The sequence below is a fragment of the Anomaloglossus baeobatrachus genome, chromosome 6, assembly GCF_048569485.1.
Source record: "Anomaloglossus baeobatrachus isolate aAnoBae1 chromosome 6, aAnoBae1.hap1, whole genome shotgun sequence".
NCBI classification, from domain to species: Eukaryota; Metazoa; Chordata; class Amphibia; order Anura; family Aromobatidae; genus Anomaloglossus; species Anomaloglossus baeobatrachus.
The window spans coordinates 254080903-254099597 of record NC_134358.1 but is presented as its reverse complement, the minus strand read 5'-3'; the positions used below and the strand labels follow the sequence as shown (position 1 = coordinate 254099597).

Sequence of the window (18695 nt, the reverse complement as noted above, 5' to 3'; positions counted from 1 at the left end):
GGGGTCACCATCTTGCCTCTCCCTAAACACCGGGTTTGCCTTACCTTTCGCCGTGCGCTTGGTACTTCCCCATAACTAGCATGACAATAACCTAGAGAAAAACACAAAATGAGCATATACCCTATAGTGAAGTAAATGTGTAAATAGTAGTATTACATTTAAATAAAATAGGACACCCTTTATTTAAATGTAAATAACCAACCCCCTTCCAGCAGTGTCCAGGATCATCCAATCAACACCACCTTCCTTCCCACCGTCTTCGGATCAAAACATGTTAATCAACAGGAAGTGAGTACAGCGCTGTGCTCACTTTTTATTGATTGTTCATTTGGTCCAAAGGCTGGGAGAAGGAATCTGGTGCTGATGGAGTCTTTATTAATTTTCCTGGGGGAATCAGTAGGGTTTGTCCTAGTAGTGGACAACCCCTGGTGCTTCTTCAAATGTTTGTAACTCACTTTCACTGGATCACTGCTCCCTTTATTCTGCTGATTGGTGGTTGGTCGACCCCTGGGACCTCCACTAATCAAAAACTGAGGACCTGTGAAAAGAATAGGCCTCCTACACTGGACTCCTGAAGACCGCTTTTCAGCTTTAATATCATCGTAATGGGTAACTCCTTTAAGTTGTTTCTAATCCTATGTATCTTCTCCCAGGTCTACAGTATCATTATGTTAGGAGTGGAAAATGTCTAATTTGTGGATCACAGTTATGTGCTGTATCTAAATGATTTACTATGCTCTGACAAGTTAACGTCCTTCTGCTGTGATTTAAGCACTCGCTGAGTCACTTCTTACCGTTTTTTTGCCAAGACCATAAATCGCCTTTTACCCGGGAGTCCAAATAATTCTTTTTTTCCCCCTAAATAAGTGAACTTTTATTATTAACCATAAGCAATACATAATATTAGCACTGGCAAATAGCCGAGTAACGCCCTAAGAGATGTTTTTCAACTACAGAGTGCAAAATTGTAGTAATGGTGCAAAATATTCTCTGAAAAGAGCCCTAATGTGATAAATAATTGTTAGAAGAGGCGGCACAACACACACTGCACACGTACAGGGCAGATAGGGATATTCTAGTCTTCAGTTCCTGCAGTTTCCATCATTTGGCAAGTCGGAGTAACTTAGGGGAGAGAACTATTCTCGCCTGCATTCATTAGATGTCAATCATCATAATGACCCCCCACTCGCTATTAAAATGCACGTTCTGGCTCGGTGTTAGGAGTTAATGGGATTCCTGTTTTGTCTTTGCTCATTACATGATCTGGCCGTGGCGGTCCCATTGCCCCTCGTAGCATATCCTTTCTTTCCTGAGTGTTAAAGTTCTCAGTGAGGAACATGTCAGCAGTGAGCTATGAAAACATGTATATGTGGGAGGCCTGATCTCCAGTGTATGATCTCAGCCAGACAGATCTGCGCTGTAATCCAGGTTACTTTTCTCCCGTTGCAATTCCCAGGGCCGCATGGGAAGCCGAGAAACTTGAGTTCACTTGTCTGCGAGTAATGCGCAAATTCTTTAATCTGATTTTCTGCTACGGATGTAAAGGGGAGAATTCCAACAAATCGCCTTGTGATGTGAAGAGCTCAGTTATATAATGTGCATGTAATCTCTCATATTGGAATTATTCAGATGTGCTCTTAGAATGAATTAACTGCTTTTTTTTTTTCATACCATTTTATCACATTGACTTTTCGATTGTGCATTATTCAGCCACTCCAGGTCCGATTTACAAATCCGCTGAGTAATGCAATTGGCTCTCTCCCACTTTTACATCATTGTATAATTAGACATGTTTGCCTTTTAAGGTGCTTAGTAAAGCTGGAAATGGCCTCTTCAGAGAAGGAGTGGAACTCTAGCGCCATCTAGTGGAGGTAGCAATCGTAAGAATTCAAACCAGAAACTCCATTCGTAGAGGTGTTTTAGGGTGTGTGCCCCTCATCAGTGCAAAGCAGGAGCTCTGATTCAGCTGTGTGAGAGTCCTATGACAGGGTAGCACTTATGAGAGGCAAACACCCCTATACATGTCTACAAATGGAATGTCTATCTTGACTTTTAGGATTGCTATATCCAATAGGTGGCTAAAAGGGTTGTCCACCATCAATCTTTTTTTTTTTTTCTTCTTCATTATTAGCCAATAACATAGTGTCCCTCTGTTGTGATCAGAGTGAGAAATTGATGGAAAGTGTTCAATTTCTTTACAGTGCTGCTAAGTGGTCAAATTAAGCATTGCACTGTTCCTGTTGAAATCCACTGTCTGTCTGGGTGTTCGATAGGACCGGACTAGTCTCGATTTAAACAGTATAGAGATTTTTCACTTTAGCAAAAGACTACAATCTATCAGTTTGTCAGTTGGCATTCACTATGATGTACAGTGACTGGTGCCTGACGCTGAGATGATATCAAGGCTTCAGTGCTGCTGAACCTATAGAGTTTAGGGAAAAACTACCAGAATTTTACTTCATCTGGGCCAAAGCTTTGAGGAATTTAAAACTATTCTTGGAGTAAACCCTAAAAGGGGCTTCTCAGTACTTTTTAAAACTATCAATGGCTCCAGGGTGCCGCAGAAAACCCAAAATATTCCCTACTGGACTGATGATGCTCCTTCATTTCATTTTCGCTACTCCCTCCTGGGCTCCTTGCTTCCTTCTCCAATCAGGTGCATCAGAAAACCGCTGCAGCCAATCAGGCTTTTGGTTCAATCGGAATGTCAAGGCTTCAGCTTCACCCCGCTATAGAAGAAAGCCAGGCAACCTGGGTTTTCTTTTGAAAATCGAGGTTACCCCTTTATTTTTCCGAGAATTTGAAAGTATTTTGTATACATGTCTGTTTATGGCCTAAGTGTTAGCACAGTCCTTTGTGCACTTTTAATCTTCATGCTTGTACTTTTGCAGGGGAAAGGTTCCATACTCGGACATTGAGACGTTGTTTCCTGGAAAGAGTGGAGACTTCAATAGTGAGAAGTTTTCTGCTACATGGTATCTGATAGAAAATCACTCTTCTGCAAGGTAACTGATTGATTGGTCTTGTGTGTTTGTGCTAAATGGATAAATTTGTGTGTGATATTTGCACTCACCCTTCCCTGCAACAATGTATTATGTCTTACTAGTCCAGCACTGGATTGGCACGGACCCCGCTCTTCTAATATTCTTCTGACAGCCGGTAGATGCTGATCCCAGCTGTTTCATCCATTAGACGTGCAGTCTGCACTGATCATGGCGCGTACATGATTTTAGAGAGAACGTGGCCTACATCTGTAAGCCCTTTCTGGCCACCTGCAACCCAATTGAGGTTTGCCATGGAAGGTATAGGGGGTGTTTTTTCCGCAACAATGGCAGGTCAAGTGGCAACTTCATTGTAGCAAAAGTGCAGTGTATATTTCAATAAAATGATTGCAGGTTTATAGGGGTTAAGAAAGTGGACCCCAAATTAACATAACAGAACAGATACTCACCTGTCCCGGGTCCTTCGCCTGCACTCTGCCACTGCTTTGTCCTCATTGTTTTAACTACAGTGACATCACATTGACAGGTCAAATCACTGCTGAATCCAATCACTGTGCTCATTGCCTCTGCTGACGTAGACTGAAGGGGCCTCTGAGCTCAGTGATTGGCTATAGCAGTGATGTGCCCTGTCGATGTGATGTCACCGCTGCATCCAAAGCATTGCAACCGTGAACAGTGACAAAGTCTTGGGGAGCAGGTATACCTGCTCTGCTTGTTATGTTGCACATATAAATAGAATTGGCACACACCACTTAATGAATTTAGCGCTGCATCTGGGAGGCGTATGCCGCCCCAGAAATGCCACACCAGTCAGGAACTGGAGTAAAAAAATTAAATGCTGCGGCTTTTCATTAATCAGTGGGTGGGCGTGACGACACTGTGGCCCTCCCTGGCTGTGCCCCAGCTCTGCCCACTTTAACAGATCTGTTCTAAAGTGGCATAGAAACACCAAAAGTCGCAGATTTTTTTTCTGCAATTGTGTAAAAGAAATTTGCGATATTTCAAAGCATTTACGACACTATTTTGGTGGTTTGAAAGCTTTGATGAATGGGCCCCAATATGTGATGTGCCCAAATTCTGGCTCAAAATGTACTAACTTTCCACTAAGTTAGTTTATCAAGCTGCAGAAGTTTTCATTTATACTGTGACCTGATTGTTTGTTTTTGTTTTGTTTTTTAAACCTGTGAGCCACCTTCCTGTTATTTTGCACTTTTATATCAAATGACGTGGTTATTTTATAGGAGCTGTCCGGTCTTAAATGGACTCTCAGCAGGTTTCTGCAATGTAATCTGAAGACCGCTTGCTGCAAGAGTTAAAACAGAAATGTCAGCCTTGCATGTCTTATCTCATGGTCTGCTTTTGTTTACCTGCAATGTTAGTTTAAGCCTCTTATCTTTATCATTAGTGGGTCTCAGAATTGCATGAGCTCTAGGCTATGTGCACACAGTGCGTTTTTCGCGGCGTTTTTGCGCGTTTTTCGGGTGCGTTTTTGGCCTCAAAACTGCAGGACTTTGCTTCCCCAGCAAAGTCTATGAGTTTTCATTTTTGCTGTCCGCACACATCTGTTTTTTTTACCTGCATTTTTGAGTTAAAAAAAAAAAATGGACATGTCAGTTCTTTCCTGCGTTTTTCTGCGTTTTCCCCCCATGCAATGCATTGGAAAAACGCAGCAAAACGCAGAGATCAAAAACGCAGCAAAACGCAGCCAAAAACGCACCAAATCGCGGCAAAAACGCATGCATTTTTTGATGCGTTTTTTCGACGCAGGTGCGTTTTTGTGCGTTTTAGCGGCCAAAAACGCACAAAAACGCAGCGTCAAAAAGACGCAGTGTGCGAACGTAGCCTTAGTCTGACTCTGCCCACCTCTGTGATTAACAGCTTGTCTATGGAAATTGTTGTAGCTGTTCTGTTTTGTCACAAGTCAGCTTATGGGATCACCAGTGAGGTCTTCTCAATTAGGCCTCTTCAGACCTAATCAAGAGCGAGCGCTCGGAGAAAAAGACCTGCATCATTCATGTGAGCATGATCAATTCTTCTGTTTATTTAACGTACAGTTTATTTATACCATTTACAGATCAATGTGATATTGCAAATAAAGCTTCTAGCTGGAAATTTACAAGTTGCTCATATGACCTTTAAGTTTCAGCAAAACAGAAATGTAGAGTCATGCATATGAGATAAGAAGAAGATAAGAAGAACATTTAGAAACAATAATAATCCTTGATCTTGTCTCTTATTCCGAAGGCTCTGACTATGAACTACTTACTAATGAAATAAAATATCTTTAATAAAGAAATAGAGAAACCATTTAACCCTTCTATATCAATTTCCCCCTTTTGTAAATGGTATAACCTTCACTACAGGGTCAGTAGGCGTCCAAACAGGAGCTGCTGGCTCATGGGCCTAGTACCCATGAGGGGTCTTCCTAAGACTTCACCCATCCACCCTCAGTGTGGACACCTACTCCCGGTCAGCAGAGGCCATTTGGGGTCCGTAGTAAACTACAGAGGGTTCAATACTGAAACTCTTAGAACATACATTATTCAATAGTTTAGCTAACGCATATATCCATGCTTTTACAGCTATATAAAGCAATAGACAGAATAACAATATTTGCATACAGGATTGTATAATGCCAGAAATCCAACCTGCTATGCCCTTAAACCAATTAGCTGGATTCATAAAAGAAAATGTCCAAGAAAAATGTCCAAAAAAAAAAAAATATAAAAGAAAATGTATTTCCCCACCAGGAGTCTTTGCTGGAATCATCCATATATATACATATATACGTATAATAGGAGAACAGACAAAAACTGGTGACTATGTATGTAGATACACACATAGACACAAACACACGGAAACAATCATTGTCCTTTCCACAGATAGCAACATCATTATATTGAAGACTGAACCATAATCCATCGTAGGTAATGGGGCCTGAATGAGGGATCTTAGTCTTTACTTTGGTAACTACACCCTCAATGTCCGGATTGTATTCCATCCACCACGACTGTCGCCTAGGCTGTGTGATATTTAGCTGGAACCAGGGATTAGTGACCTTTCCAGCTATAGTCAAGGTGGCAAATACATCTTTTCACCAGAATATCGATAGAGTCCAGGTTTCATTGTACATACAGTCTGATATCAACACCTCCTGTGGTTCCAGAGGTAAGGCTAAATAAGGCTTAGTCTTTGAAGAAAATAAAACTGTGTGTGCAGATCCAACAGTCTTTTGGCTTTTCTCCTTCCATGTCCTCAGTAAGAGAAATATGGTGGCGAATGAGTTTATTATCCCAGTCCGTAGTTAAAAGTTCGCTCAGTGTCTTTGTTTGGCGCAGCAACCCTGCTACACCTAGCAGGATAATTAGCAAGACTGTCATTCTGCCGGTGGAGTGACCTTTTTACAGTGACTGGCGTGGATCCAGGTGGGTTTTCCCTCAAGTTTCACTGAGGTGGATGTGGTCAGCTGGACTTGGAATGGGCCATCAGAGCGTGGATCTAGGCTCCTTCTCACGTGTCTGCGCACGACCACCCAATCACCTGGATTCAGCTGATGCACATCTGCACTTGCATTGGGATCTGGAATGGATGAAAAGACATGTTTATGCACCACATTAAGTCTTTCCTGTAAGGCCTGGACGTAGGCTGTCATAGTGCCGTGTTGCATCTGTAACACTTGTGGAAAGTAGAGACCTGTTTTTGGGGCACTACCAAAAAGGACTTCAAAAGGAGACAAGCCTGTCTTTCTATTTGGAGTGTGTCTGACTGAAAAGAGTGCCAGGGATAAGCACTCTACCCAATTCTTTCCTGTCTCTGCCATGGCCTTTTGAATTTTTAGTCTAAGTGTCCCGTTTAATCTCTCTACTTTTCCACTGCTCTGTGGATGATAAGGGGTATGCAATGCCTGCTCTATTCCCAGGGCCTGCATAATGTCCCTCATTATTTCTCCAGTGAAGTGCGTACCCCTGTCACTTTCTATGGCTTCTGGGATGCCATACCGGCAGACTAGTTCCTTCATCAGTTTTTCTGCAGTTGTTTTAGCATTTGCACATTTTACTGGATAGGCCTCAACCCATCCTGAGAAGAGATCTACACATACCAGGACGTATTCATACACTCCTACCTTGGGTAGTTGTATGTAGTCTATTTGCAGTCGTTGACACGGTAGAGCGGTCTGGGTGTTGCTTTCTTAGGGACTTTTACTGTTTTACCTGGGTTGTGTTGTGCGCAGATAATGCAGGATTGTACATGTTTGGAGGCTACGTAACTGAAGCCAGGAGCGATCCAGAAGGCATTCACCTGGTTACACATGTGACTTTTTGAGGCGTGAGTGGGGCCATGTGTTGCTTGTGCCATCATAGGGAACAGGGACCTTGGTAAACACAACCTATCCTTACTTTCCCCTACTCCATTCGAGTTCAGCCCAGCTCCCATTTTCCCCAGTGTTCCTTCTCTGTTTGGGCAGCCTGATGCTGGAGGGATTTCAGGACATCCAGACTCACTGTGGCTGGGACTTGCTGGCTCCCTGCCACTATCCTCTGATCCCTAGGCCTCTTTGCCGCTGCTTTCGCAGCCGCATCCGCCCTTCTATTGCCCGCTACCTCCAGTGAGTCACCTTTTGTGTGTGCTTTCACCTTAATGATGCCAACCTGGACTGGTAACATTAGTGCCTCCATTAACCGTTTTACCAATTCTGCATTTTTAATAGGCTTACCAGCTGACGTAAGAAAAGCTCTACTTCTCCAGATAGGGCCAAAATCATGACAGATCCCAAATCCATACTTTGAGTCTGAATAAACATTAATTTTCCTACCTGACCCCGCTCTACACGCCTCAATGAGCGCTGTTAGCTCCGCCTCCTGCGCGGACATGTGCGGCGGGAGTGGTTCAGCTCGGATTACCTCATGTGAGGATACTACTGCATATCCAGTGTAGAATCTCCCATCCAGGTGGTATCTGGAGCCATCTACAAAAAACTCAAAATCTGCATTAGTAATAGGTGTATCATAGACATGTGGAAAACCTGCTGTCTCCTGACTCATCAGCTCTATGCAGTCATGCTCGTGCGTCATGTCAAAGTATTCATCCTCACTTGCTACCATTGTCACCAATTCCCCCTTTTCTGAATCTACTGGCAAAAGGGTGGCTGGATTCAGAACATTACACCTCTTGAGGGTGACATACTCAGGAATCAGAAGGGCACATTCAAGTCTGAGCTGTCTGGCCATAGACAGGTGTTTTGGTTGGACTTGCACAAGTATAGCATGGATGTCATGCGGGGAGTAAATTGTTAAGGGAAATGTCAATGTGATCTCGCAAGCTTTCCCTAGCAGTACTGCAGCAGCCGCTACAGCATGGACACACGTGGGTGACCCTCTGACAACTGGGTCCAATCGCGCTGAGTAGTAAGCTATTGGTCTCTGTTGTCACCATGTTGCTGTGTGAGGACGGCTGTCGCATGCCCTCCCTGTTCTGTGCAAAACAAGAAAAATGGTTGATCGTAATTTGGAATACCCAGGGCCGGGGCAGATACAATGAGTAGTTTAAGGGAATGAAAGGAGTCAATAGCTTCCTGAGTGAGGTCAAAGGGGTCAGATGACAGACAATCATAGAGGGGTTGCATCATTTGCGAGGCAGACCTTATCCAAGGCCTGCAGTATGACACTAAGCCCAAAAAGGTGCGCAGTTGCCGGTGGGACCTGGGTAAGGAGAGACTTTGGACTGCTTGTTTTCTCTCCTCAGTCAGGTGTCTCGTACCTTCAGAGATACAGTGACCCAAAAATGTTACCTTTTGCTTACAGTACTGTAATTTTTCACGTGAAACTTTGCAACCATTCTCTGCCAGAAAACACAGCAAAGAAATTGTGGCTTCCTTGCAGGACGTCTGGTCTGGACAGCAGAGCAAAAGGTCATCCACGTACTGCAATAGCGTAACCTGTGGATGAGGCGGTTGCTCCAGAATTCCTGCCATAGCTGTAGAATAAATGGTAGGTGAATTCATTCCTCCTTGCGGGAGGACTGTCCACATGTACTGTTTCCCCTCATGTGTGAAGGCAAAAAGATACTGACAGTCAGGGTGTAGAGGCACAGAGAAAAATGCATTTGCCAAATCAATTACTGTAAAACATTTGGAGGTCCCTGGGATTTGTGACAGTAAGGTATGTGGGTTTGGAACAATTGGTGTTACACTCTCAGTGACAGCATTGACAGCTCTCAAATCATGCACCATTCTGCACGTGTCAGGGGAACCTTTGGGCCCTTTTTTTCTTGATTGGATACAAGGGAGTGTTACAGGAGGAGGACCTTTGTACTAGAGTCCCTGCTTGCACATATTCTCTGGTCAGGGCCATTGATTTGGCTGGGCTTAAGGGATACTGTTTTATCAAGGGAATTTCAAACACCAATCCCTCCAGTCCCTTCATGGTCACCAGTTTCCTAGGCCAGAGGCAAAGGAGGAGGGAAGGAAGGAGGAGAGTCAGTCTGCTCCCTCTCCTATTTGGAGTTTTTGCACTGTCTGGCGTAATGTCCATTCTGTCCACAATTCCAGCACTGTACGGTCGCTCGGTCACCTGGTGCCCTCCCTTTTTGCTTCCACTGTTTTCCTTGTGCTCTAGCATACATAACTGGTCGCTTGCATTTTGTCAGTTCAACCCCCTTAGCTACTTGCAGAAGGTCTGTTGGGTCCATGTTTCTCCACTCAGGTCTGGCTGTCTGTACTGCTTTTCGTAAAACCTTATTCATACCGTTAATGAATATACTCATCAGTATTTTGTCATTAAGGGAGGTTCTGACTTTGTACCCCACGTCTGCCCACTTCAGCTGTAACCTCCAAAAGTACGTCTCTATACTCTCCCCTTCCTGCTGTATTACGTCAGTCAGGGAAAGAGGGAAAGGTTGGTCTTCAGGGTCAGATAACTGTTTTCTTTCCTCACCGTCAGAGTAATGTCCAGCTTCCTCCCCAAAACTCAATTCCTTCACTACCTCTGTCTCAGTGTCAGCGTCCTCTGTCATCACATGTGATCTGGTTCGAACAGGAGTTAGTGCAATCTGCTTAGGGCGAGTAACATTACACGTAGCACAAGTACCTCTCCAGTCTGGGTTTTTCTGACTACAATGTTTACAAGTCCATTCATCTGGTCTGGGTTTCTGATCATGTGAAGGGGGGGCGGTAGCAGTCACAGTTTTTGCTCTTGGTGCATTAAAACATTTATAATACACTTTACATAACAATAATATAATAATACATCCCACTGTTATTTCTTTACATCCACAATGCTGCACCTCTTCCCTGAATCTGTGCCATTTCTCAACATCCAAACACCCACACTCTGGCATGTCTGCCTTTCTGAGTATTGGTCTGACATTTTTCACTGCTTCCTTGACTTTCCTTTCTTGCACTATCTGTTTGGCTGTTTTGGATCCTGCTGGAGCCCCACACTGCACACTGAACAAGTTGCCCATGGCTTCAACTTATTCCCACACAGCCCACCTTTCTGCAAATGCCCTCTCAGTGTCCCTGAACCTTGTTAACAGGCCACACGTCTCCTGGCAAGTCAGAATGGGCTCTCAAGTGGTAGCAAGAAGGCTCAATCAGCATTCCCTCTCACCTGCTACACTTGTAGGGCGTATTGGGAAGGGTTAAAAAACCTCTCTCACCCAATAGACCAGATGACTAAAGCAGGAAGGACCAGGTGTGATAGTCCTCTCACCTGCTAGACCACCTCCATGTAAGTGGGAAGGCCACACGGCTCTCTAACCCACTTCTTCAAATCTGATGTGCAGTTGGGTACTTCATGCTGGTCCTTTACAGAGTATTCCAGCAACGAACGTAAACTAGAGTTAAACCAATACAATTAACCGAGCTGACTTCTCACAAAGGGCAGAAAATCGCGCAGCTGTTCACTTGACCCCTCCCAAAAGAATGTCAGTAGCACACAGTTTGTTTAGCAAGAGTGTTATCTTGTTCAGATTCAGCTTTCCAAAACACAATCCTAATACCCACTGGTATAATACACAATCCCTGCAGAAAATTGAGACTACTTATATACCTTCACAGCACTAATATTCTACTTTGCTATAAAACCTTCATCCCCATTTGGAGGGGAAGAAACACACAATATCTCACTATAAGGACAGATCCCAGGACCACTTGTCCTACTCATTCATTGATTCCAGAAACATATGTAACAATACACCTTCCAAGGATCAGTTAACCTCACATGCAAATAAAATTATCTAAACCGCTCTTGACACTGATGGGAAAAAAATACATATGTCAGGTATCCACTCAAATACTCTATATGGCTATGCCCTGTGACATTTCATAACCGGAACATCTTTTCACAGTCCACAGTATGACCTATAACCATTAGACTTATACATACATATTATTTCACCAAGTCTCTTATCTCAATTACTTGTCACTTTGTTATTCAGAAACTTCTCATCAATATACAACAACCTATTGCCTGCCTACTTTATCTAGGCATTAATATGAAACCACTTATGAACACATATCCCTAGACCAGTGTATTGCCCATCAAAGATGCAAAGACGGCCAAAGCAAAACACAAAACACAGCAACACACAGCAAATGCAATTATACAGAGACTGTCCCAAATTCCGTACTATGCAATCTATGCAATCAGTTAATGGACGGACAACAGATTATCTTATTACTCTATATTTCAACTCTCATTCAGACATGCATGAAAAAAAACAATACTCACTGGTGATGCCAGAGTTCTTGAACCGTGTGTACAGCCTTACCCAGAATATTCGGGAAATCAGAGAGAGTGAAATGAAGTGTAAGAATAAAGCTTCTCACCTTGCTGCAGCTGAAATTTCACTGTCTCAAGAGTCCCCAAAACTTCTTCCGAATAGGCTGGTTGGCCACGGCCCCAAGTTGGGCGCCAAAACTGTTGTAGCTGTTCTGTTTTGTCACAAGTCAGCTTATGGGATCACCAGTGAGGTCTTCTCAATTAGGCCTCTTCAGACCTAATCAAGAGCGAGCGCTCGGAGAAAAAGACCTGCATCATTCATGTGAGCATGATCAATTCTTCTGTTTATTTAACGTACAGTTTATTTATACCGTTTACAGATCAATGTGATATTGCAAATAAAGCTTCTAGCTGGAAATTTACAAGTTGCTCATATGACCTTTAAGTTTCAGCAAAACAGAAATGTAGAGTCATGCATATGAGATAAGAAGAAGATAAGAAGAACATTTAGAAACAATAATAATCCTTGATCTTGTCTCTTATTCCGAAGGCTCTGACTATGAACTACTTACTAATGAAATAAAATATCTTTAATAAAGAAATAGAGAAACCATTTAACCCTTCTATATCAAAATGTACACTGAAAGCCTGGTGTGGGCAGAGGCAGCTCTCCCAGCACTGCTACATACAAAATTTTAAATTTTCAATGTCTGAACAATGGCAGCCACTAATCTAAGTTATACATCATTGAACTCAGAGCCTCTACACCTACATCATTTTGCTCACAGATGAGGTAGTAAAATCCTGCTGACAGAATTCCTTTAAGCTATGTGAATACAGACTTGTGAATCCTCACATTGTGCACGCTGCTCGCTGTGAGGATTCTCTGGTGATGGCACTGAGAGCGAGCAGTCATGTGACCGCCAGTATGATTTGCATATTTTTCCAACTTGCCTTGCTGTACTTGTGGTCACACTGCTCCCGCCGCTCTTGGTCCCGGCATCTGAGAATCCTCACAGTGTGCAGCATGCGCGACGTGGGGATTCACAAGTCTGCAGTCACACAGATCAATTGCAGACTTGAGCTTGAGACCGGACAGCCCCTTTAACATTTGGCCATGTCTTACTAGTAACATAATAAAAACACTACCATTCAAAAGAAGGTAACAGATGTAGAATTACATAACAAAAATAATAAAAGAAAAAAAATCAGAATTCCTAAATATATCGACGGACCCATTGTAAATGTTATAAATAGAAACCCCCCATATTTTGAAGCAGCAGTTGTGTTTTACTCTAACATCTGTGTGTTACGCCACCTTTTCACTCTCGTGGCCGGTATTTAACCTATGAAAACATGATGTTGAATGTATTCTGGGCACTTCTGTTTTGCTTTGCTTGCCTATGTTTTTTCCTTGAAGGAAATGTCTTGTTTGAGACCTGGAAAGCTACTTTCCTGGTTTAGCAGACGGTGCAGACTACGGAAACCACTCTTTTCACTTTTCTAGGTCCCGAAAGTCTTGACATTGTCTTTAGTGTCTGTATTTGTGTTAATATTTGTACATACTTCTAACAAGCCCTTCCATCTAGTCCTTGACATTCCAAACTGCGTAATCTGCTTGTATCAACTATCCACTATTTATGATGAAGTGCATAGCAGCCATTTAGTACTCTGCTCACGTCTCCAAACTAGATAGAATATATTTCCAAAATGCCTCATTACAGTGAGACTGGTCACATTTCCATAATTAGCAAAATGGACCTATTAAGGTAGTTTCGTGTGCTGGAGCAATTTTTTTTATTCCTGGTCCCTCAAATGCAAGTCGTCACAGTTCCTTTAATAAAGTCCAGTCTCTTAGTGCTGGAGCTCACTGCTCCTATACAGGTAATTCCCTCTGCTTTTTAGTCCAAAAGCAGGCTTTAAGTCTGTGTCCACGGTAGAATGTACCTGCGGATTTTTCTGCATGAAAATCCGCGACTTTCGCGGCAAATCCGCACCTTATTTTTGCCGCGGATTTACCGCGAATTTGCCGCGGATTTTGATGCGGATTTTTTTTTTTTTCCCCATTCTATACCCAAAATCCGCACCAAAATCCGCAACAATAATTGACATGCTGCAGATTTTTCCGGATCAAAATCCGCGGCAAATCCGCCGCGGAAAAATCCGCAGCATGGACACAGCATTTCCAAAATGCCATTGAAATGGCTTGGAAGTGCCGCTGCTGCAGATTTTCGGAAAATCCGCGGCAAATCCGCGGCAAAATCCGCAGCGTGGGCACATAGCCTAAGGGATTGTCAACATGTTTTTCCCACCTAATCTGAGCGTGGCATGATGCAGAGATAGAGACCCCGTTTCTAGTGATGTGCTACTTGCTGGGCTGCTTTCTGTAGTTTTGCTAAAATCACAGTTTTATCATCAGGATATTATCACTAGATGACTTGCAAACCTGCTGCCATGTAGTCCTTTGAATGCATGAGGTCTGTATAACCCAGCCTCTACCACTGATTAGCAGCATTCTGCACAGTGTACATAAAAATCTGTCAATCAGTGAGTGGTGTGAGCGGGATTATACCAAGCTCAGCATTCAGAAGAAGCAGTCAAGTATGTGATAGATTACTAGAATCGGGGTCTTTAACACAAAATCATACTGCTCTCAGATGGAGTAGCAAAAACTTGATGATGGATTCCTTTTAGGCAAAGGAGGAGAGCACTCTCAATATAACCATGTTCTGGTTGTACCACAAGTACTGTGTTTCTCCGAAAATAAGACAGGGCTAATATTTTTTTGCTCCGAAAGATGAGTTAGGGCTTATTTTTAGGGGATGTCCTTCTTCTTCTTTTTTTTTTTCTTTCTCCCATGAACAACAATCCACATTTATTCTTGAATTAAAAAAAAAAAATCAACATTTATTCAAATATAGTAACATCACATTTTGGAACAGCAGCATAACTCACACATACACATGCATTACACACAGGGTTAGGAATATTTATCTATCCATCCATCCATCCATCCAGTCTCCTTTTCAGCCTTAGATTCCTGCAATTAGGAGACCTATGGGTGACAACCTAGTCACATGATGTGATGTCACAAAAGTCCTGTTATCAGGATTTAAACACTGGGACCCCTAGGAGAATGGGAGCCCTGTGACATTGCTCAGTTTGCCCTCCCTTCCCTCTAATGCCAGTCCTGCATACCAGCCTTTTAGACTTTTGAAATTAAGAGACTTTTGGTCACATGACTGTGAAGTCCTCAAAGGTCCTTAAACAATCTGAAACTCTGAATACAACTGCTTGGGTCTCTAAGAGGGTGGGGGCCAAAGAAATTGTGAAATCCCCCAATGGTGACCTGGACTGTAGCTAGGGCTTATTTTTGGAGTAAGGCTTATATTTCAAGCATACTCTGGAAATCCTGTAAAATCATGCTAGGGTTTATTTTTTTTGTAGGTCTTATTTTCATGTGCAGCAGCGATTATCTTTTCACTTGTAGTTGTGCAAATTCTTAGATTTAAGTCCATGTTCGGCAGCATATTGTATGAGAAGCCTAATTTAGGAGATGCTGTAATAGTCATGTGGGTGCCATCTATTAATCTGTCCATAGCTAGCTAGATGGAAGAGACTATAAAGAAACTACTGGCCACTGATCGTTCTGCAGGTTTACTGATTTGGTTGCTGATTATTAAATCAGAAATGTCAAACTGAAATACACCTTAGGCCAAAATTAAAACTTTGACAAAGATGCGGACAAACTTTAATATGTATTAAAAAGTTTCTAGTGGGGTTTCCTTTTAGGCCTTTTTTTTTTTTGATTAGACAACAAACCATTCTCAGGTAATTTTATTTCCATTTGTGGTTATTTAAAACTGTATCATGGCATGAGAACACCGGATGAATAGCATACCTATGCCCGGCTTGTGGAGGAGGTAGAGGGTATTAGGTGCTATGCGCACTGAAATGTATGGGAGAGCACAGGGGCAGTGTGCGCTAATGTAGGGAGAAGAGGAGAGAACTGCCGGCTCAGGTGAGTGTCATCAGTGAGTGCTTCATAGCTAGAGAGCGCATTATTACGAGCATGCCGAACCGGAAGAGCGGGATTTGTAGTATTAGCAGTGCATGCGCTGTCTACCAATAGGCCAGCTCTGCTAGACATTTGGTATCTTCTCGCAAGCCAAATATAATTACACTACACTCACTGAGAGGATAAAGATCTTATTTGTATGTGCCATCCAGTTCCAGAATAATACAGTTATATGATTTAAATCTTAATTAAATGATGTGGGTGTTTATTTATTTATTTTTTTGTGTGAAACCAGTTTTGAACAGCTCAAAATAGCAGCCAACAACTTGAAAAAACAAGCGAGCAAGAAAAACGAGGGCAACGTTGCTTATGTGAAAGGAGGACTTAGCACGTTCTTCGAGGCTCAGGATGCATTAGCAGGTAAAGATCTAAAATGTTACTTTTTAATATTTCCATTATTATTTTCATATGTATTCTGTAACCTATCACCATGACAGCTGCTAAAGATATATGTATCCATATATAAAGGGCACGAATGGATGGGTAAAGTCGACAAACGAGAGTGTACACTTTATGGGTGCACATCTTCATGAAAGAGACTCCGATAAACTATTACAAGTTCCAGCTGTTATTAATGTACAGTATGTATACATTTGGACAAGCTTGACCTTGAAGCCTGAAGAAGGGCTGTGGAGTGGGAAAGCCAGTTATTTGCTCATTTCTGAAAGGTTGAGAGTCACATTTTCTCTCCTTCATAAATGGACAGTAAGTAATAATACAAAATTTACTGTAGTAAAATGGTAATATTACTCTATTAGTTTTTCTTTTCTTCATAAATAGGGGTCTGAGATTTATAGCGCAGAAGATACATCTATATTAATACTTCTAAAATTGTCCACATTTCTGTGTAACTTAATAATTAGACAATTTTTATTTTGTGTGTGTAGTAAATAAAAAAAAAAAAATATATATATTATCGTGGGAACTGCAAAGACAAAAAGCGCACATAGTCTTCTTACCCAAGTGGGGGTAAAATGGAGTCATCACTATTGTACACGGATGGTCCCTATAGCACATAAACAGGATCACATATGGAAATGAAAGGGGTAACACCACGCTGCCATCCAGGAAGAAAACATCAAAGATTCATTGAAAATCAAAAGTGATTTTTATTCTACGCATATACATGTGCATATACAGTATATAATATAATATAATATAATATAATATATATATATATATATATATATATATATATATATATATATATATATATATATATATATATAATATATATAATATATATATATATATATATATATATTGTGAGGTAGCGACCACCAATGTTGTGGATGGTCGCAGTGGAGAAGGATCCCCCTGTGATATTGAACTGAAGGTGTGACTGTGGGACTTGTAGTTCCACAGAACTTGGGTTGTAATTAAGGGTTAGGTTCCCTTTAAACTGTGACCAGTGTGATGGACAGAGCTGGAGAATCACATACCTCCACCTGTGGGTGTATCCGGTTGGGTTTTAAGAGACTGTTAGTTTTAGAAACAGGGGGAAGCCTGAGAGTGCTGCACATGGAGGATGTGTGCTGGAGATCTCAGTCTGTGTGAAGACTGAAGAGAGACTCCTGGAAATCAGTCCCGGTGATGACTGGGGAAAAATACTGCAGCCTGGCTGGAGAGGGCTGGAGGCTGCAGGAAGCAACCACAGTGACTTGTGTTCGCTGGCTGGAGCCAGAGTGTGGAGAATCCACCATGGACACTTAATTGGACTGGAAGCCCACGGTATGTGGATGTTATATTTTCCTTTAAGCCTACAAGTAGTATTCAACCCCCTGCAGATTTAGCAGGTTTACACATTCGGAATTAACTTGGCATTGTGACATTTGGACTGCAGATCAGCCTGGAAGTGTGAAATGCACTGCAGCAAAAAATAATGTTATTTCTTTTTTATTTTTTTTTTTTTAAATTGAGAAAAGTTTATTCAGAGGGTCATTTATTATTCAACCCCTCAAACCACAAGAATTCTGTTTGGTTCCCCTAAAGTATTAAGAAGTATTTCAGGCACAAAGAACAATGAGCTTCACATGTTTGGATTAATTATCTTGTTTCCAGCCTTTTCTGACTAATTAAGACCCTCCCCAAACTTGTGAACAGCACTCATACATGGTCAACATAGAAAGACAAAGGAGCATTCCAAGGCCATCAGAGACAAGATCGTGGAGGGTCACAAGGCTGGCAAGGAGTACAAAACCCTTTCCAAGGAGTTGGGCCTACCTGTCTCCACTGTTGGGAGCATCATCCGGAAGTGGAAGGCTTATGGAACTACTGTTAGCCTTCCACGGCCTGGATAGCCTTTGAAAGTTTTCTCCCGTGCCGAGGCCAGGCTTGTCCGAAGAGTCAAGGCTAACCCAAGGACAACAAGGAAGGAGCTCCGGGAAGATCTCATGGCAGTGGGGACATTGGTTTCAGTCAATACCATAAGTAACGTACTCCACCGCAATGGTCTCCGTTCCAGACGAGCCCGTAAAGGTACCTTTACTTTCAAAGCGTCATGTCAAGGCTCGTCTACAGTTTGCTCATGATCACTTGGAGGACTCTGAGACAGACTGGTTCAAGGTTCTCTGGTCTGATGAGACCAAGATCGAGATCTTTGGTGCCAACCACATACGTGACGTTTGGAGACTGGATGGCACTGCATACGACCCCAAGAATACCATCCCTACAGTCAAGCATGGTGGTGGCAGCATCATGCTGTGGGGCTGTTTCTCAGCCAAGGGGCCTGGCCATCTGGTCAGCATCCATGGGAAGATGGATAGCACGGCCTACCAGGAGATTTTGGCCAAGAACCTCCGCTCCTCCATCAAGGATCTTAAGATGGGTCGTCATTTCATCTTCCAACAAGACAACGACCCAAAGCACACAGCCAAGAAAACCAAGGCCTGGTTC

General features: G+C 42.5%; 1 protein-coding gene across 1 annotated transcript in view; it reads left to right on the top strand.

Annotated features, from left to right (window-relative positions):
* Positions 1 to 18695, top strand: part of EXOC2 (exocyst complex component 2) — a 288387-nt gene that overhangs the window by 51045 nt on the left and 218647 nt on the right. The window contains exons 4-5 of the mRNA XM_075314813.1: positions 2892 to 3005; positions 16036 to 16160. Of these exons, the coding sequence (XP_075170928.1) occupies positions 2892 to 3005; positions 16036 to 16160 (239 nt within the window). The remainder of the gene's footprint in view (positions 1 to 2891; positions 3006 to 16035; positions 16161 to 18695) is intronic.